This window comes from Lineus longissimus, chromosome 1 (genome assembly GCF_910592395.1).
Source record: "Lineus longissimus chromosome 1, tnLinLong1.2, whole genome shotgun sequence".
Classification (NCBI taxonomy): Eukaryota; Metazoa; Nemertea; class Pilidiophora; order Heteronemertea; family Lineidae; genus Lineus; species Lineus longissimus.
Window position 1 is genome coordinate 14,017,683 of NC_088308.1, and position 22,342 is coordinate 14,040,024.

The 22,342-nt window shown below is 40.7% G+C and overlaps 2 protein-coding genes across 7 annotated transcripts in view; one reads left to right on the forward strand and one right to left on the reverse strand.

The window, feature by feature from the left end:
- LOC135488537 (uncharacterized) overlaps nt 1-17,080 on the reverse strand; it is a 42,878-nt gene extending 25,798 nt beyond the window's left edge. For all 6 annotated transcript variants that reach the window (XM_064773204.1, XM_064773191.1, XM_064773198.1 and 3 more), the window contains exon 1: nt 16,679-17,080. The gene's annotated coding sequence lies outside the window, so the exon portion shown is untranslated. The remainder of the gene's footprint in view (nt 1-16,678) is intronic.
- LOC135482961 (uncharacterized) lies at nt 6,552-7,433 on the forward strand. Its single transcript, XM_064763475.1, has one exon. It carries the CDS (start codon nt 6,552-6,554, stop codon nt 7,431-7,433), a length of 882 nt encoding a protein of 293 aa, XP_064619545.1.
- Nucleotides 17,081-22,342: the final 5,262 nt, after the last annotated feature.

Genomic DNA, 22,342 nt, shown 5'->3' on the forward strand with positions numbered 1-22,342 from the left:
TTTATTGAAAAGCCAGAGGTGCAATGGATGCCGTGGCGGGAAGACAGGCATGTCTCCATTCCCCTGTCCACGGATGCCAGCAAGTTCGCGTGGGGGGGGGGGGCATCGTAGGGGAGATCGTGGTGAGGGACATGTTTGGGAGTGGGGATGAGAGACCAATCCATCTGAAGGAGGCGGAGGCCTTGGAAAAGACCATGTTAGCAGTGTCACACTTAGTCCGGCACGTGCGCGTTGACGCATATGTGGACAACATGGCGTTATTGAGGGCCTGGCAACATGAAGGGGCGAAGGATGCTAGATTGAATGGAATTCTGAAGAGGATTTTTGCCTTAACGGTCGCGTATAACTGTGAGTTAAGATTGCATTATGTTCGCTCAGCAGATAACCCAGCGGATGCGCCCTCTAGATTGTTGTCCTCCAGTGACGCTATGTTGGCTCCAAGATTTTGGGATGTAGTGCAGTCCAGGTATGGTCCACACACGTTCGATCTCATGGCCCTGGATTCTAATGCTCAGAGGGATAGGGAGGGTGTTCCTCTTCCTCATTACACCCCATGCCCCCTGCCCGCTTCGGCAGGAGTGAATTGCTTGGCACAGATTTTGAAGTCCGGGGAGAATTATTACTGTTTTCCACCGTTCTGTTTGGTTCAACCTCTAATGGGATTCTTGTTTGCGACGAAATGCAGACCGTTGTCTGTCTCCCTAGTGGTGCCACGTGCTTCGCCGCTCCCCAGCTGGTGGCCGATATTACAGTCGTGAGCACAAATGCAGCCTCTGGCGAAAAAAGGGGTGTGTGCGGTCATGGATCAGACCAAATTTGGCTATCAACCCAGGCCTGTTAGTCACCTGTTGTCGGTAGCCAGAATAGTGCTCACAGAGAGATAATATGGGTATCGTATTTCTGTCTTCCAGACGGCAGCCTCAATTGACTTAGTCGGCCTACAATCTAGAGTACAGTCATTGCAAGCAGATAATTTGGCCTCGTCATATCAGAAAAGGAAGTCAGCAATTGAGGTTGATCTGGAGAAGTTCTTATCGTGCCTGGGAAGGTCGCTGACCTCGTGTCTGCCAGGTGACATTTGTTTACATCTAGCCTGGAAGGATAATCAGGGGAAAACTCCGGTACACGTCTCTCTGTGTCCATGCATTGCAGATAGAAACCCAGTTTGTTCTTGCCCAAGGCGGCTGGCGTTTGGGACGGTGGCGGGAAAGGTTTCCCACCTCAAGCTTTTATTTCGGAAGAGGGGCGTTAAGGAAGCGTGGGACAAATGTAGGGGTGTGGGTAATCCGGTAGACTCTGAGGAAGTGACTATTTACTTGGAACAGGTTAGAAAAGAACAGAGTAAAGCTAGAACAGCTCCCAGGCAAGCCATCCCGTTATTTGCAAATAAGTTGAGATTGATCGCGATGTACATCGATAGGCAGTTGTCAATAACAAGTCGGGCTATTTCTTTGTTTATCCTGGCACGCGATCAGGCCTTGTTAAAGTTTATGTTTTTTGGTGGGGACAGGGCGCATGATGCTGGGATCATGCTGGCACAGGAGATTAGACAGCTGCCAGACGAAGAGGGGCTGATGATAAAGCACACTTGGGGGAAAACTTTTCGTGTAGATCGGCCGAATGTCTTCTCTCTTTTCAAATTTCACGATGAAATGATTTACCCGGTTAGAGGTGTTGAAAGGTACATAAATGTGGCCAGGTCCATGGGCCTGGATTTGTCCTGTGGTTATCTTTTTCGCCCCATTGCAACTGACGGGTCAGTTGATAACATTCCGTTTTCTTACTCTGCAACATACGATCGGTTGAAGCATTACCTGACTGTCTTAGAAATATATGAAGGAGAGACACCACATAGTATTCGGGCGGGTTGCGCTATTTCGCTTTATAGGTCTATGCCCGCAGAGCAGGGTGGAAAAGCAGTCGTAGGCACACATGTGGGTTGGTTCTCAGATCACTCTGTTAAACATTACACTAGGAGTAGTCAGCTAGACCAAGCCACAGCTTTGGTCCACAATATGGCTAGGGGCGAGGCTAGAATGGCGGGTGATGGATATGTGGAGCTCTCCACTTTGAAAAAGGTGTTTTAATGGGTGAAGCCTATCGGGTGAATGGAGCTGCAGCAACAGTGGGATGTGGCCGGGTCACTGTCTGATCAGTGGACTAGGGGTTCTGAGCCGGTATTTCTGTAAAAGTGTTGGCAAATAAATATCTAAGTGTATTCTTTACTTTTGAGTTTCTTAGTTATCTGTAGTTAGATTGAGCATGGCATCTTGCATTCATTTGTCTTGAAAGGATTGGGTTGGTAAGCCCAGTTTTGACCCGCAGTTTTGGATATATCTAGTCTTTCCTGCAGGGTCCGGATCAGGTATGTGGATGAGATAGGCCTTGCGAGGATAGCGATATCTGGTAGGGCTGGCAGGAACGGACGGATGGGCAAAGCAAGCGGGGCAATACTGGGCTTGCCATTGAAGAATTGGAGAGTGTTGAGGTTTGGTGGAAATTTAGATCTCCATGCCAGGGTTGCATGGAGGGGGTTGTGGAAAGCGAGGAATATTCTTCCTTTCTCAACCCTTAAACCAAGCATGAAGGAAGTGCCCTTAAACTAACATCGACTTTGGATACGTTTTGATCCTAAGTGGATGACCTAGATGGCGCGAACTGAATGCAACCAATTCAGTCTTTTGCAAGGATGTTAGATGCAAGGAAGAGGGACAGAAGTCTTGGAGAAGACCAGCCCAGCGCTCTCCAAAGAGGAGGAGTGGAACAGGCTATTTCATATATGAAGCTCGGGGAGGGGTGCATGTGTGACACTGACGGTGGGTCAAGTCGGTTAGGGTTTCGGAATAGTGGAAGTTCCACATACTGGAACTGGAATCGGAATGTTTTCCCCCACCCACCCTCCCTTGGTTTCCGTAGGGGCGTTCGTTCATGCTTTAGGAATATTCTTCCTTTCTCAACCCTTAAACCAAGCATGAAGGAAGCGCCCTTAAACTAACATCGACTTAGGATACGTTTTATTCGCTAGCAGGCTTTTTATGCTCCCAGATAATATGAAGAAGGTTCTATGTTCCTCAGGTTCTTTGGTCAGCAGTCTGGTGTTCCTCAAGAGTCAAGTGTCTTCCAGTCTCTTGGCCTGCAAAAACCCTTTCCAACCAATTTTTTATGCATTGTGATTTACCATTCAGCAACATGTTGGTGGGGGAAAAATCTGACCCCTGACCCCTTGAATTGGTTGCCCAGGTACAACAACACGCAATTGTCTCAAGGAAGCCACCAGTGTCTACCACTTCTTGGCAGTCTTGCCTATATCATGCCTGTGAAAAGGAAGGGTAATGATGTTTGAGGGTTGGGTTCCGGTACCATCAAAGGGGTACCCCTTCCTCGCCCTGGGTTAAACATGTCCCAGGACTGTACTATCATGAAGGTTCGGGGGTTCCACTCGAACGCCCCCGGGTAAGCAGCTCAGAAGGAATTATTGAGAGGCCAATGGGGGGTTTGGGGGTGCCTTCTCCCCAATGCACTGGCTAAATAATGTCAGAAGGAAGGGGGTGGGGGGCACCCTATGTCGATAGTTGCGTGAGTTCACTAGAGCTTGCATTTTACATATGAATCTGCCAGAGTTTCAGACTACCAGGAGGAGGGGGACATTTTCCATTTCTTTGCTGGCTATTGTGATGACAGTTGAGTTTCTGCTAAAGAGATACACGGAGAAAACCGTCTATCAAAACAAAAAGTTGGCGGAAGGAACTATAGCAGGTTCCCAACTAGGGGGTTTGGGGGGGTTTCCTGCCCAACCTAAAGGCGCTGCGCGCTTACTAGGGCACTGCACTGATAATATTATTTAAAATGAATATTCTGATGAGCCAAAAATCCGGATTTCTGGTGGCCCTGTCAAAACCTAAGGCAGGGAAATATTCATTCATAAATCCAAGCAGTTTCGAGGACACCAGACAGTAGCACAATATTTAAATTTATTTTCATCCCATGAATAGCATCACCATTTAGCTTTATTCAAAATGCTTTGTATCAAACAATCTAAATCAGACAATCAACCACTATCATGACTGGCATAGTAGGCCTACTTGTTACATAACATTTCACCAAAGCTCTAATTATATTCCTTTGTCTGCCTGGCTACTGGATCCCTAAGAGGTTACCAGGTGATTGTGTTGATATAGATATACAATGTATTTCCTGTGTTAGGGTTGCAACTATTCTGTTATCTTTTAATCAGACTTACTTTGGAATACACCACTTGTGATTACCTAATGGTGCCTTTTAGAGCATGCCATCACGAAATACTACTCAGGCGTGAAAAAATGATCCACAGCTAAATGCAGAATGTTGGAGTTTACAACATTTTATAGAAAGGGGTTCCACAACTGCGGTGGACCCAACAGCGAAGATAACCTTGCGTCCATGATATTTTTTGTTAGTGGTATTATGCCCATCTGTGTAAATCACACTTCTAGATAGGGAAAATGAATGATATTGTCAAATGTTTTGTCGTGAAGTTCGGCATTTTATGAAAAATAAAAGTAGATTCACACGAAAATGATAAGAATCACAGAAAGAATCAGAAAATAAAAAATCGATCTGAGTGAGATTCGAGTCCTGGACGTTGGCATCATAAGGCAGGTGTCTTTTGCGGTAGACGGTAATAAAGGCACTCGAAAAAAAGGCACTGGAAAAAAAGGTACGGAAAAAAAGGCAGTAGGTAAAAAAGGCACTTGTAAAAAAGGCACCAGGAAATCTCTAGGTGAAAAATTCACCTCGGCCCAAAATTCATATGGGGTGCCCCCCCCCCGTGCATTTCTATATGTGTATGTGTTTTTTTGTTAGCTTTTTTAGGTAAAAACCTGCAAACCTGCCCCAACCCGTTTTAGTTCACATGGGTGAGCTCCGGGGGCGATTTCATGTCATCATGTCTTAGCGTTGTCGCTTACTTTTTGACACTCTTGTGATAAACTATTGTATCTTGTAGAAATAGGTTATTGGTGAGGGAACCCTAAATCTAATTTGATTAAACTACTCGACCAAATCGGATGATCTTTGTATCATTTTTTATAAGGATTCCCTGCCTATCCAAGCTAGTTTTTCTGGTCGGAGGGTACTGAAAATAGGCTGTTACTGGTGTATTTTCAACGGAATTTGGATCATTCAAATAATGTCCAGGGCAGTATAGAGGGCTTTTTCTTCAAAAGGATTAAATTTTGGCAATAAATAGATGATATGTATTTTCCTCTAAAAAAAGACATTAATTTACCAATTAAAACCTATTGATGTATAATTTTTTTTTAAAACCCCGCCTACTGCCCTGCATATGGTAGTGATGCTGCAATTCGTAGTAAAAATATTATTATTTGGTGACAAACCAACGAGAAAATGTGTTTTTCGCTCTTTTTTATATGGTCCATGGCCTTAATGACATGTAGTGTAACTGTAATATTATGACAGTTGGTTTAGTTGGTAAATGCACAGAAAAGGTTGAATTTTGCTTGCAAATGAATATTCCATAAAATTCGTATCAGCTTGCGAGGAATCAGGCTCTAAAGTTGCGTAATGCATTTTATTTCCTGATATAATGGTCACCTTTAGCAAAACATCCTTAATTTGGCCTTATGAGTTTGCAAGAAATTAAACTAATTAGAGTGTAATTTGCCAATAATTGTGAACTCACTGTTTCTTCAGCATGGCAATTAATGGATAATTAACACAATAGTAGCAAACTTACAAGCTACTACATCTTATTGTCCTGTTGTTAATTAAGTCATGATTAACGGAATTTAAAAATAATTTGGTCATGGGTTCACAGAAAATTCTTTTGTCTTGTTTTTTTCATGGTTTCGTAGAGGTTGTTCAAGGTTTTCTTTCTTTTTACTGATATTTTGTAATGGCTTCACAGGAAACATATATATATCGGACACCAGTAAGCCATTTAGTATTGTTCATCAAGAGTGCTGTAAAAAGATCATGGAGCTGATAACCAACAACAAGGGGGGCCAGAAGCTGTGCTACAATGGCTACATGTACAACAAACAGAGGGAGTCCAACACAAACCGTTACTGGCGCTGCACAAAAGTGAATGCTGGCTGCAAAGGCAGATTGAAGTCCAACCTAAACATGCAAGATTTGCATATGTCGTCTGAACATAACCACGATCCGGACCAAAAGAACATAGATGTAACCAAAGCAAGAGGCCAGATGAAACGTTTGGCCGCAGATAGTGACGCGAAATCCAGCCAGATTCTTGCAAGAATAACAGCAACGGTACCAGCAGATGCACAAGCCTTCTTGCCGCAACCAGACACTTGCAAACGAACGATCAGAAATGAATGCACCCGCCATGTCCCCATTGAACCAGACAATGTCCAAGACTTAGTTATACAGGGAGAATGGGCTTTGACTTTAACCAAAAATGGTGATGCTCCTCAAGATTTCCTGCTTTTTGACAACGAAGATGCCTATAACAGAATCATCTGCTTCAGTTCCCGATTGCAGCTGGATGTCCTCGCCACCGCTGAGACATGTTCATAGATGGGAATTTTGCGATGTCGCCAAAGAACTTCATGCAAGTTTACATAATCTGTGTTCCAGCTGGAGAGGTGAACGTGCTATCGGCTGTCGCTTTGCTTCAGCGAAAATTAATTGACACTTACAATGAACTTTTAGGGACAATTCTTCGTAAATGTGAGGATGCATTCGGACATACTCCCAGCCCTAGAATATGTATGATCGATTTTGAATTAGCCGCATTCAACGCTTTGAACAATGTTATTGGAGACGATACAGAGATAAAGGGATGCTTTTATCACCTGACACAGTCGACGTGGAGGAAAATCCAAGAATTGGGACTCGTAAACCTGTACAAGGAGCAGGACGAATTCAGACACTTCTGTGGGATGCTTGAGGGCCTGGCCTTTTTGCCCCTTGAGGATGTAGAAGACGGCATGACCCACATCAGACGCATCGCTCCAGCAGTTGCAAATGACTTGATCGACTACTTTGATACCACCTACGTTACTGGCCCTTACAGAAACGTTCGTGCACCAGATGGTGCAATTCACCTTAGAAGAGGCCAATCGACTTTTCCCCCAAAACTGTGGAACGTGCATGAGACCACGCTCGGGGGTGATCCACGCACAAACAACGTGTGCGAAGCATGGAACAATAAATTCACACATATGGTCGGCCACACGCATCCAACTGTTTTGAAGTTTATTAAGAACCTGCAGCTCGAGGAACAAAGCGTTCGCAACGTTCTCGCACAAAACGCTATCGGCAACCAACCTAGGAAACGAGTTCGTCGCGCAGTACAGGAGCATCAGAGGCGGCTGCAGAACCTGTGTGTGGACTACATTGCAGAAAGAAAGACTATGGAGCAATTCCTACGTGACATAGGACATTGTATTCGAATTGGCAATATCATGTAATGTGCCGAATCGATCAACTGAAATACCGTTTCTCCATGTGCCCACACAGACTTTGATTTAACTACTTGTTAAACATCTGATCCCATTTGATGTGATTGTTTAAAGAAGCTCGTTTAATAATGTATATATATATGTTCTTCTGAGGTTTTCAAACGAACATTTGGTCACTTGTTGTCATGCATCATTCTGTCAATTTATTATACACCTTGTGCCTTTTTCGGTGGATTTTGTCATAACTTGTTGTGCTGCTTGAAATACAGGGCTTTTTCACCAATGTAACTGTCTTTGAGTACCCTGTAACGCATCAAGACTCGAAACACTTGCCAATCTCACATGTACATATGTTGTAAAAAGATGTGAGGAAACCCTCTATCTGTTTTGATTATTTAGCAGTCTTTGTGATTTTACTCAATATCACTACCGGTATATAAATGAAAGAACTCATTTGATATGTGATGTGCTTCCAAGTCTTTCTCACCAATAAAACTTCAATGGGACTCATCAAGAATGTTTTGCTAGATGTCAATAGCCACTCTTGTGATAAACTATTGTATCTTGTAGAAATAGGTTATTGGTGAGGGAACCCTGAATCTGATTTGATTAATCATCGTGTAATAATGTATAAATTACACCTATGTATTCATGTAACCTCATAGTATGTTCTAAAAGAATAAATTCTTATAGCGAAATATGGCTTTGTTCGTCTCTAACTTAATGGGTGAAAATATCCCCTGAGTGATAATTTTTCCCTTTGAATAAAATGTCCGGGAACTGGGTGGAAATCCCATGGTGGTTTGAGGACAAAGATCTTGGTCAGCTAAGAGAATTATACGAACCACGCTAGCAGCCCGCGATCTGGACATTTCTGACCAGTGACATTGCTAATTAAATTAAAACAGGCCATGAACTAGAAAAATTGCTTTAAAAACCTTTCAAAAACAGCTTTGCTTATGAAACCCAAATATTTTCTTTGATCGGGACACACATTGATGGCCGTGCCAGCCACCCAATTGCATCGCTCACCTACTGACTGATTGAAGATCGCCTGATATAAAGCTGTTATGTTGAGGTATAAATTCCGATGAAAAACAGGGAATTGCAAAAACAAAACAAATTAGGTTTGCCAATTACGGTGGTGAGTAAGTCCGCTCACCAATTATAGAGTTAATAATGAATGAAAACTACTGGACCAAATCGGATGATCTTTGTATCATTAGCTCACCTCTTAGCAGAGGTGAGCTTATCCCATACCGTGGCGTCCGTCGTCCGTCGTCGTCGTCGTCCGTCGTCCGTTAGCAGGGCACGTTTCGTAACTGTTAGAGCTATTGAGTTGAAACTTGGTACACATGTACCCTTATGTAATGACACCTTGGAGACCAAGTTTCGGTCCGATTTGTTTCATGGTTTGGCCACCAGGGGGCCAAACGTTAAAAGTGAAAATATGCAATATCTCCCTTAATAGTAGTCGGGAAATTTTGAAAAAAATATGGTAGGTACTTCTAGCAAAGGTGCATCATATATCCTCCGGGTTTTTGATTTGACCTCCTTTTCAAGGTCACAGAGGTCAAATGGTGTAAATTGGCCATTAGGATGTAACGATGGCACATTTCTAAACTGCAATGACTATTGATACCAAATTTGGTACACATTTACCCATTAGTCAGGTGATCTCAGGGACCAAAGTTTGGTCCAATATGATTCACCACTTGACCACCAGGGGGCAAAATCCAAAAACCTTAAAAATGTGATTATTCCTTAACTTCTTGCCCGATTGCCACCAATTTGATATCATGGGTACATCTAACCACCATACAGTTTATGTCACACAGGTTTTTAATTTGACCTTCTTGTCAAGGTCACAGAGGTCAAATGGCGTAAATTCGCCGTCAGGCCGTAACTATGGCACGTTTCTAAACTGCAATGACTATTGATCACAAATTAAGTACACATGTACCCCTTGGTCAGGTGATCTCAGGTACCGAAGTTTGGTGCGATCTGATTTGCTGTTTGGCCTCCAGGGAGGGGGCCAAATCCTATATTCTTCAAAATGCCATTATTCCTAGTAATGACTTGCCCGATTGGCACCAATTTTATATCATAGGTACATCTAATTCTAACAACCATTCAATGTGTCACCCGGGTCTTCTTTGATTTGACCTACTTTTCAAGGTCACAGAGGTCGAATGTACTGTAAATTGGCCATTTTGGGGAAATTGTAATTGCTTGGACCTACATCAAACCTAACACTACATGACACAATATCATGCTCTTTATCCATCTTTCCTCCACATGAGGTGAGTGCAATGGCCCTGGCCATTTCATTTTTTATAAGGATTCCCTGCCTATCCAAGCTAGTTTTTCTGGTCGGAGGGTACTGAAAATAGGCTATTTCGTTTTTTTTCTGGTGCCATTTTTCCGAGTGCCTTTTTTTCCTGGTGCCTTTTTTACCCAGTGCCTTTTTTCCTGGTGCCTTTTTTTCCTGGTGCCTTTTTTCCAGTGTTTTTTTTTCCAGTGCCTTTTTTTCCTAGTGCCTTTTTTCCTAGTGCCTTTTTTTCCAGTGCCTTTTTTACCTAGTGCCTTTTTTTCCGTACCTTTTTTTCCAGTGCCTTTATTACCTACATTCATCTTTACCATCAGGCCACGAGGAATTATCTGACAGCCTGACAGTCGGTGGGCAATCTTTAATACTTCTGGACCTTTCGCATGATTTTAACATTCCTTTTTGCCAAGTGTTGTAAAATGTCGCTGTATGCCATTTCGAAAAAAATAGATAATTAGATGCTGAAATCCTCTTGTTACAGACAAATTCAAATCGTATCCGTGTGAATAATGAGACTTTCTATCTGTCGGAAGCTAAATATATTTTATTGCATTTATGTTAACCTTTTGGCTTTACTTAGAATTCTGACTGGATGGAGATCCTAGTTACTGCATAGGTTATGAGTTCACTTGTCACCAAGGTTAGCATATGGTTCAAGGTAAGTTTCTGGACAGATAGTGCCTCTCCTGCAAGATATTTTCCTTAGAAACAGGAAACAGGAAAAGTTATGAACTATGGTTAGTAAATACAAATTCGCTGAGGACTGGATGAATAGATCAGATGAAAATTCGAAAATTCTCGTGGACGGAACATCATTTTCGGTCTATTGCGTCCCGGTGGAAATAACCACTTTAACATTTTAACCAATTAACATATACATGTTAATTGGTTAAAATGTGTACATGTTAATTGGTTAAAATGTTCAAAGTGGTTAGTTAAAATGTTCAAAGTGGTTATATTATAAGGAAAGCCCTACTCAGACAAGTAATCCCAATGGAGCCAGAGATAAATGAAGTTAACAGGTCTTTTGCGTCCCGGTGGAAATAACCACTTTGAAAATTTTAACCAATTAACATGTTTAGTTATAATGTTCAAAGTGGTTATATTATATGGAAAAGCCCTACTCAGACAAGTAATCCCAATGGAGCCAGAGATAAATGAAGTTAACAGGATGAATTACACTAGAGGGAAAGTGTTAAAAAAACCAAATAAACTACAATGTGTAATGGGCAAAAAAGCCAAGATCCCCGATTAAGGCAACAGTTTATAGCATAGTTAATGCATGATCAGACGTTCTTGAACCTACTTGCCTCAATCAATGGATGAGCTTTGGTTAGCAAAACTAAACATTACATTGATTACAAAACAAAGGAGATATTTTTAGAAATGTGACCTTTTTCTCTGAATTGTTTTATGGCTGATTGGAGGAGTCCAAAGAAATTGTTTTCTTCTCTTATTGCTGTGTATACAGACATTTTCAACATTTCATGAATCATTTATGGATCACCGATTTTCATCGCAGATAGGCTTGAACGGAATGCGATTGATGAGGTCACAGCGATTAAAAAATTTATGCTCATCTGCGGGGCGCTTCTTTTCTAAATGTGGAATTTGTCCAAAATAAAAACAGAACTTAGACCGGATGCCAAATGTCAAATAGTGTGTAAGCCTCACTAAAGTGTAACGTTTATAAGACCTAACTGACGCTGTCAAACATGCATGAATGTCAATTCTGGTAGATTCTGCTTGTCACTCTTTTCTGCCTAATCTGAATCAGTGAACTGGCATTAATATGTAAAGTCAAGGACTTGGTGAGCCCCCTTTAGGTCGGGGGAGCACCCCCGAACCCCCCTACGATAGCGTAACATTTTTACCCAGTACAATGGAGGGGAAACCCCCCCAAAACCCCCCATGTTGGGACAATCCATAGTTCCTTCCGACACATTTTTGTTTTGGTAATGTAATACATTGTGATTGTCCTTATTCACGGGAATCGGGCGTTTCCAGTGATATACGACACAAATGGGTTGTCCTCATGCATTCACTTTGGAAACGCATTTTAAAAAAGATGTTACGTCCTGTTAATGGGGCACGTCATCATCGCGTACATTTGGGAAAAACTCCCTAACGAGACCGGAGCAGACAGCTGAAAGTAGTTTAATTATTGGCCGCTAGGGTGCAGTATGTCGCTTGTGCAGGATATCTATAGTATTGCCGGAGATCTGGCCAGTGGAGATGAATTTTCAGACACTGACATCAATGCCATTGGTAAGGGAAAATTATAAGCGCGCAGCAGAAAAGCCGTAGGCTTTTCTGCGAAGCGCTACTATGGTTAACGTGCATACAACGTATCCAATGTAAACAATGTTTCTCAAGTCCATGGATTCGTTTCAAATGGCTTAAATTTGACTTAAAATGGCCGCCAGAAGAGATAAACGCGCGAATGAAGCAACTCGACTATTCTGAGCTCCGAGAGAGAACCACATGAATATTCACACTGTTTTTTAATCACACTTCAATTTCAGGGGGTTTACCCCCCCCGACATATGTGTTTTGATTTTTGAAACTTTAGTAATAATATCCAAAAGATGCTTAAAATGGATATAATCCCGAATTAATGAAGCAAAAGACGGGCAGGCGTTTCGAGAAAAAAAATGTTATTTTGAGATTTCAATAAACCTTTTGAACGAATTCCACATGGGCCGTGGTGGGATCCGAAGACACCTCAAGGAGGAATGTATGTTTTTATAGGTACCATTAGTTTTGCAGATCTTCTGTTTTTTTCTAAAGAATAATCAATATTCGCTAGCAGGCTTTTTATGCTCCCAGGTATGAAGAGGGTTCTATGTTCCTCGAGTTCTTTGTTCATCAGTCTGGTGTCTTCAAGTCTCTTGGCCAGCAAAAACCCTTTCCAACCAATTTTTTATGCATTAACCATTCGGCAACATGTTGGTGGGGGAAAAACCTGATCCCTAGATCCCTGACCCCTTGTATTGGTTGCCCAGGTATGACCACAAGCAATTGTCTCAAGGAAGCCACCAGTACGACCTCTTGGGAGTCTTGCCAATATCATGCCAGTGAAAAGGAAGGGTAATGATGGTTGAGGGTTGCAGTTAGGGTACCATCAAAGGAGTACCTCTTCCTCGCTCTGTGTTAAACGTGTCAAAGGACTACACCATCATGAAGGTTTGGGGGTTCCACTCGAGCGCCCCAGGGTAAGCAGCTCCGAAGGACTTATTGAGAGGCCAATAGGGGTTTGAGGGCTTACTAGGGCACTGCACTGATAATATTAACCGTCTGCAGCTAAAAGTCTGAGAGAGAATTTTACTTACATTCCTAACTCCAAAAATAGGAGAGTAGCGCTGCTGACAGCGGCCGATGTGGACACCAGAATTTGGCCTGGATAATATTATCAGTGCAGTGCCCTAGTAAGCGCGCAGCGCCTTTAGGTTGGGGGGAAACCCCCCAAACCCCCTGGTTGGGAACCTGCTATAGTTCCTTCCGCCAATTTTTTGGTTTTGATAGACAGTTTTCTCCGTGTATCTCTTTAGCAGTAACTCAACTCCATCATCATTAATAGCCGGCAAAGAAATGGAAAATGTCCCCCCCCCCGAAAGGTCTCCGGACTAGATAGTCTGGCACTCTGGCAGATTCTAATGTAAAGTGCAAGCTCTATTGAACTCACACAACTGTCGACATGGAGAGCCCCCAAACCCCCCCCACCCCCGTCCTTCTGACATGTTTTAGTTAGTGGATTGGGGGGGAAGCCTCTCAACCCCCCTATTGGCCTCTCAATAAGTCCTTCTGAGCTGCTTATATACCCTGGGGCGCTTGAGTGGATGGAACCTCCAAACCTTGGTGCAGTCCTTTGACCCGTTTAACCCAGAGCGAGGAAGAGGTACTCCTTCGATGGTACCCTAACTGCAACTCTCAACCATCATTACCCTTCCTTTTCACTGGCATGATATTGGCAAGACTACCAAGAGGTCGTACTGGTGGCTTCCTTGAGACAATTGCTTGTGGTCGTACCTGGGCAACCAATTCAAGGGGTCAGGGATCAGGTTTTTCCCCCACCAACATGTTGCCGAATGGTTAATGCATAAAAAATTGGTTGGAAAGGGTTTTTGCTGGCCAAGAGACTGGAAGACACCAGACTGATGAACAAAGAACCTGAGGAACATAGAACCCTCTTCATACCTAGGTGGGAGCATAAAAAGCCTGCTAGCGAATATTGATTATTCTTTAGAAAAAACCAGAAGATCTGCAAAACCAATGGTACCCCATAAAACCATACATTCCTCCTTAAGGTGTCTTCGGATCCCACCACGGCCCATGTAGAATTCGTTCAAAAGGTTTATTGAAATCTCAAAATAAAATTCTTTTTCTCGAACGCCTGCCCGTCTTTTGCTTAATTATTTTGTACAGACTATTTTCATGCGAAATGTTCCGAGTATCGCGGACATTGACTAAATAAATGGACCTACGAACTGGCGCTACACAAGATGATAACTGGGTTGTTTCACCCATGCTTTTTTGCCCTATTTTGGTAACAGTTTCTCCCTTAAATTCGTACACCATTGGTCGTTACATCAATTCATCTTCATTTTACCAACTTTACGACATATTCCTTGGGCATATTCAACCAAACCTGCATGGCTAAACAATAAATCTACTGAGGGCGAAACGACCACGCTGCAACGGCATGAGGCCGAAACGATCGTGAAGCATGTACATGTGCGAAACTAAAAATAGCATTTTTTAATTACTACGCGGTACGAAGATTTATATTCAGATTTTTATTTTTCGAAAGTCCGTAAATTCTGGGTAACACAGATGGACGCCGATTCAGAGTTATTAATATTCAGCATGCAATACAGTTAATAAAAACGCCAGTGGAACTTGTGAAGTGAACACTCTGGGGAACTACATGATGGAGGTGCGCTGTTCGGTCCGGCACAATGTTTACGACTTCACAGACTAACAGACGTCATTCCATACCACCATATAAACTCTCTGCTATAGGCAGAGAGTTAATAAAACGAGAAGTGACCACGGATCTGTCGGTGGACATGGCTATATTAGCTCGTTTCAACAATGTGCATGGATTGACGAGCAGCAGCCAATCAACATGTAAGAGGAATTCCGATTGGCCAGAGAAATTAGTAGGCGGGACTAACCAGTCTAATTGTGATCGCTTCAGAGCGCTGTAATATTGTCATGTCGAAAACAACGCTCATAAATTACAAACCATGCAAATTACTTGTGCTGAATTACGACATGACGATATTAATATTGGCATTATGGACAATAATATTGACATGATGGTATTAATATTGACATAACGGAATAAATAATATCGACAGGTCGGAAATAATATCGACATTACATTATTAGAGAATTATGATCGTGTTGGAGCGCCATACTGAGCAGGCTATAAGGGACTGTAGCAAAAATGATACAGGTCAATTAAAAAACGAAATTTTTCGTTTGGGGGAAGGGTCATTTCGTTTCTCTAAATTTTTTTTTGACACATTAAAAAAATCAACTGCTGACTGCGTAGTCATGATGGGGATGGATCTAAAAGACTACTGACTCCCTAGTCATGATGGGGATGGATCTAAAAGACTGCTTACTCCCTGTGTTAATTTTCTGGAGTGCGGCTAGTCTCTTCATGTAACAATTTTTTCAGAGGGACAATACACCACTTATTGTATGAATTTGGTGGAAACGGAAATAAAGAAAATGATGGCTTTTATATTTGGCAGGGGTTATTTCCACGACTGTCGTGTATCTAACCGCGGGGTTATATCCACGACTGTCGTGTACCTAACGCGAAAATCGAGTTAGATCCACGACTGTCGTGTATCTAACGCGAAAATCGAGTTATATCCAGGACTGTACACGAAAATCGAGTTGCGTCTACGACTGTCGTGTACCGAACCGAAAATTGAGCAAATCTCACTCCCTCGATGATATTGTCAGTTATTATCTACGATATAAAAGTCGGCTTTTTATACAAGAAATATGCAAGTAATTACTCATTAAAAAACAGCTATGAGGACGTAAGAAAAGTTGCGGAAAGATTGTGAAAATAAAACGCCGGGGTGGGACTCGAACCCGGGTCGCTGGCGTGACGGACCATCATAGGTACCGTACCATTACACCAGGGCACCAAGGATCACCGACGCCTAGACCTAGGCCTATGTGTAGTTAAAGGGACAATAAGCCAACAGCTAGGCAGGCAAGATAAAGTTACAGAAAGTCACCAATAGGCATCTATTACATCTCACACAACGTCAAAATGATTGACGCTTGTACGAAGAATATATTTAGTGCAGAATTGGACACATGACACTGGGACCACACTGTGTATATTGTGTCACCTGAAGATGGCCAAATTAATACCTCTGCTCCTGCCTATACTTAGTCCCCCTTTAAAATTGTCACAAATTGCGTTATTCCTGTTCTAGCTAGAAGGGTTTTGCTAGATGTTGATGTTTGCGTCATCAATTGTCCTCACTTAGGCCTACACATTCACACATCTGGTGGGATTTTGGAAGCCATTTGCAGGCCTGGTCTTTTAAAAAATCTAGTTGAGTGCAAATTTACCCTCCTAAATCACAGGAGGAATGGAGGAATGTCAAAGCCATAAATTAGGCCTTAAGCATGATCCCAGGTCTGCAAAGGTCAAAAGTGCACATTCTGATATCACTCTTGCAATCTCAAGAACACAGGTGAGCACATGGTCCATCAACCATCAACCATGGACCATTTCATTTGGGAGAAGTTATGTGAAAGTATTGTATATGAAAATGTGGTGTGCAAAGACTAATTGTTTTCTATTTCATATTTTCAGCTTGGTCTTTTAAAGTGAATAAGGTGTGTATCTACAATAAGTCATTTGCTGAACAATTTGTAAACAAACCTGCTATACAGACATCAAACAAATCTGTAAAAGACATTCTATTTTCTATAACTGACTTGATGGTTGCATTCACTTATCATTATGCCTAAAAGAAAGAAGAATAACATAAATAATTTGAAGAAAGGGTGTGATAAGAAAGTTGATCGACTGTCTGACTTTGCTGAGAAAGTGGATCCACTGCCTGAATGTGGTAAGAAAGTAGACCCACTGCCTATTAAGAAGAGTAAAGTAAAAGGAGATGCAGTGTTTGTTAATAACCCAATACATGTCAGTTCAAAAGTACCAGTATGTTCCACTGTGGAAAGCAACTCGCAGCCTCTGCAAATAGATTCTGATGAAGTTGCAATATCTAAAGTAAGTCAAAGAAGTGAACCTTACATATTTTCACCACTTCAGAAGTCACAGAAGACTAGTATTTGCACTAGAATATCAATGATGTCTGCTGTATCTTGCAAAGTAAGATCGTTTGTTGATTGTACAGGCTATGATTTACCTCTTTCAAGTAATTTTACTCTCAAATACAGATGGAAATTGTTTTTTTCGTGCAATCAGTTATACAATATATGGTGATCAAAGTTACTTGCACAAGAATATTCGAAAAATGCTTGCTGATTATTAGGAACAGCATCGAGAATCTTTGAAAGAACACTTGTGGGTTGGAGAAACTTGTAATTCACACATCAATCGTTTGGCAAGGAATGGTACTTATGCAAAAGACTCTGACATCATAGCAACTGCATCAATGTTGCAAGTCAATATCTTTGTCTACCAAAAAGCAAATCAATTGAAAGAATGGTTATGGCACAAATATACACCAACTATGTTGATTGGTATAATGGATAGTGACCATAGAAATTTCCCTTCTATTTATCTACAAAACACAAATTCAGATCATTTTGATGTAGTTTGCAGTATGAGAGACAATTCTACTTCTAGTCAAAGTACTGATAGAACGTTGAGTCAATATTTCAGTACTTACCTTTCTAAATGTGGTGCCCAACGCAAATATGAGCAAAAGAAAAGGTTACAAATTAGAGAAAGGAGGCAGAATTTTTGTGATGAAAAGAAGAAAGTGCAGCGTGAGAAATATACTGCGGCCATGGTAAACAATCAAATGAATGAATGCCAAGCAACGAAAGAAGCCCGACATGTCAAAGATAGAACTTATCATGCACGAAAACGCAGTTTGAAAATGTTTCAAATGGAAATGACAAAAAGAGGAAGAATAGAAAGAAATTTTCATGAAACTAAAAATATTCAAAGTCATCAAGAAGATACAACCACTAAATATTGTAAAGAGACCAGTTCTTTTGATATTGAAAAGAAACTAAGAAAAATTCGTAAAGACATTGGTGAAAAAGGTCATTTTGCATACATCTGTGTTAGTGATCTTCGATATCATTGCCTCGCCAATGTGGTGAAAATAAACTTTACATCTGAAGTTAGAAACTCGGTACAAGAGCAACTTCATGAATGTGGTGATGGAACAAATTCAAATACTCCTAAAAATGACAAATTCAAATTTCTCACTCCACAGAAAAGATTCTTTACTCCAAAGTCACACAATAGTCACAGAACAAACTAAATCATTTGATGGACATTGGTATATATGCCATGCATGTAAACGTACTATTCAAAAGAACAAGATTCCATCATGCAATGAAAAAGAACAGAAGTTTCATGTCCCAGAATAACCTGAGTATCTTACAGAAAATGGCATGGCATTAAACAAATGTGAAGCACATTTGATTAAACTGATCATTCCATTTGTTCGTGTATTGCATATTCCAAAATCGAGTAAATTCAAAATTGTTGGGCCAATGATATGTGTTGAATCAAATCTAAAGACAACAATTGACAAAGTACTTCCAATTAATCAAGATCTCATACCTGTTGCATTGAAACGACGGCCGGAATACAAAAGTGCCTACATAGAAGAAGTTGTATCAAAAAGTAAAATTCTAAAATATTTTCAGTATCTGAAGGCCAACAATCCTCTTTATGCTGACATTGAATTTAATGAGGAAAAGCTAAAAAAAAATGCTGGAAAGTTAAGAGGATATTGATGAGCAAAATAAATGGAAAACGTCTCAGCAGAATACTGAATATGTTATGAACCAAATTCCTAAAGAAAGAGAGGAAGTCATTGCTGACAATGACATTGACCTCAACATTGCAACTGATGTTCCTCTGAACACTTGTCAGCAACAGAAAATACCTGAATTGTCTTATCTGACAAAGATTTGAATGAGGAAAAAGTGTTGAAGGGAAATTTATACCAAATTGGCAAGATGTAGAATACTTGGAGGAAAAAGCATTCCCACATCTTTTCCCAACTGGCTCTGGTGGATACTTATCAACATATATTACTAAAAACAAACAAATAGACAACAACAATGAATGTCAAGCCAATGAAAATCCAAGTACACCAATGGGAAGCAGTACAGAATAAAGCAGTAGTAATAAGAGAAGGGAAGTCAGTTTTTCTAATTATGTTAAGCAGAGAATACTTGGAATTGATCCACGTTACCGTGAAGATTCTACGTATATGTTTTTTTTGTATCTTTTCAAAGAGAAAATTGAAATTCGACGTTCATATGCTACATTCTTTCGCAAAAACAAGGTGAATCGCCGAAAATATGATGTCAAATTCATTCGAAAGGCTGATAAAGCAGAGATTGAAAGATCAGATGTTGGCTATGAAGTGTTCTGTAATATCAGAGTTACTCCTCCATACTTCCAACAAGTAAAATTAAAAGTAATGAGCATGATAAGACAATTGGGTGCCTCTCAGTTATTTCTTACAATGAGTGCTGCAGAGGCTCACTGGATTGAACTGATCAAAATGTTACTACAAAAAGAAGGCAGAACTACTGTATCCGATGATGATGTCAATTCCATGTCTAGACCTGATATGAACAAATTGATTTCTAGGAATGAGCAGTTGACCATTTTTATAGGATCAATTTCAACAGCGTGGTGCTCCACATATTCACTCGTTACTATGGCTAGCTGATACCAATGGTGACCCTCCTCCTCAATATCAACAAACTCTCAAAAACTCAAAAAATGCATGCTACAATTTCATTGATTCAGTCATCTGTGGTAAACCACCAAGCCAGACTTCACAAATCTATGATAAATGTCACTCTTTCCAGTCACATGCACATACCTTCACTTGTCGTAAAAAATCCAGAAAAATGAAAATCAGAGAAAATGAAGGATTGGGTGCATTAAATGGAAACATCAGTGGACCAGAAATAGAAATGATTTTTTTGCAGATTCAAGTTTCCCAAACTCCCTATGAGACAAACAATGATAATCGATGCTCCTGATTCAAACACCACTCATGATGAACCGAACGAATGGAAAGCTGATTATTTGAAAGGACGTAAATTCATTCTGAGACAAACACAGGTAGACGAATGCACACAAATGAATGAAGGCTTCTTGAAACTGACGTATGATGAATTCCTCCTTGCTGCAGGTCTCTCCCATAACCAATATCTGAATGCTTTGAGAATTGCTGTTGCATCCAATCGCTCTGGATCAGAAGTATTTCTGCAACGAGACTGTTGTGATTTATTCACAAATAATTATAATTCAAACCTACTTGACCTTCACCATGCCAATATTGATTTACAATTTATCATGGATGAATATGCCTGTGTTAGTTACATTTTAGGTTATCTCACTAAAAATGAAAGTGGCCTCAGCCGACTGCTTCATCAGATTGAAATTGAATCTGAACAGTATGGTTGCACACCTACTGAAAAAATTCGTCAATTTAGCCATGCACTTGACAATAGCCGAGAAGTATCAAGGCCAGAGGTTATTTATCGCATGATATGTTTGCATTTCTTCCAAAGTACAAGAACTCATCAGTTGATTCAAGCTAGCCATCCCTGCAATCGTGATGGTATACTAAAAAGCAACATCGATGAATTGTCTGATGACAACAACTCCACAACAACATAATCGATTACTATGTTAAGAGACCCAATGATCTTGAAGACTTGTCTCTAGCTGAATTTGTTCGTGACTACAATATAGTCTGTCAGACAAAAGAAGAACGAAAAGCACAAGAGCACCTAAATCCCCACTTACATGATGATGAAATGTCTGAAGAAAATAGCACTGGAAAGAAAAGATGGTTAAAAGATGATCTCGCCCAAATCAAACAGGTTTCAAAACATAAAATCGTCAGATATCATTTGCCTAAAAGAAATGAAAGGGAAATGAAATGTAGCCTACTGCTACTGTTCCATCCTTTTCGCAATGAAATGACTGAAATTTATGAAGTTGCAGACTTGGATGACCTTTTCCACCAACACCAAGATTCAATTGAATGCATTAGAAAACAGTTTGAACCTAATAGAGAATTGATGATCAATATGGAAAAAGCCGTTGATAGCTTTAACACTAAGAAAACATCATTGATGATATACTATCAGAGGTTGATGATAATAATGATGAGTCACAAATGTTAGACAGTGAAAAAGACCTCCAGCACTTTTTACAATGTGCTTCTACTGGTAAATATCTTGACACTGAAACAATGATTGCAAAACGGGAAAGTTTATGTGCTATGGTGCGACAGCTTAACGCTGATCAGCGGCATATTTTTGATGTCATGGACAGATTATGTGACAAAAAAGATGAAGATCTAAACAATGACACTCCATGTCCATTCTATCTGTACATAAATGGGTATTATCAGAAGTGATGATTTGGAAACTAATGAAAAGTGCTCCAAAAAGGCTACATTGGCACATTCATATGAGCAAGTCCAAACAATTTTTATTGATGAAATATCTATGGTTTGCAGCAATAAATTCCTTAAAATACATAAGAAATGTGAAGAAATACTTGGCCGAAAAAAACACCCATTTTCAGGATTAACAGTAATTTGTACTGGAGACTTGCTCCAATTAAGTCCAGTAAAGGAGCCATGGATTTTTACAAATCCTTCCCAAAAAGGAAGAGCCAATGCTACTGCTCCAAACAATTGGAAACTGCACTTTAAGATGTACGAATTGACCCAAAAAATGCGTTCTTTGGGAGACGCTGACTTCTCTAATCTATGTGATCGAATTGGCACAGATTCATTATGCAACAGTGACTACACAACTTTGCAAAATCGAGTTATACGAGATGATGCCTTCAATGCTCCAATGAACACAATAATGAATAAGCATACAAAAATGGAAACTTGGCTATCATTGTCATTGACAATAAGAAGCGAGAAGAAATAAATCTTGAAAAATTACAATCTGTCCTCGAAGGTGAAGCCATCCGATTTGAAGCAATCGATGTACCTGTCAATGTTAGTAAAGACAGCTACAGCAAAGCAGCTGTCGATCACTTACCATATACCCAAACTGGTTCATTACCAAGCATACTAGACCTCAAAATTAATGCTCCTGTCATGGTAACTGTCAATTTGAACAAACCAGATGGAATAACCAATGGTGTTCGTGGATATGTTGCAGATATTGACATTCAGACCTTTACAACAACTGTAAAAAAAGCTAATACAAGGGAATTAGTTACCAATCATGTTCCAACTGTATGGGTGAAGTTCCCTGATGGTATCGGAATGAAATCTGCTGCTATAGGTAAAGGTCAGAATCAAAGAAAAGGTGCTGTACCAATCAAACAGTA

What these genes read in the sequence shown, in the direction of transcription:
- LOC135482961 (XM_064763475.1), top strand. Translation starts at nt 6,552, where the DNA reads ATGTCGCCAAAGAACTTCATGCAAGTTTACATAATCTGTGTTCCAGCT.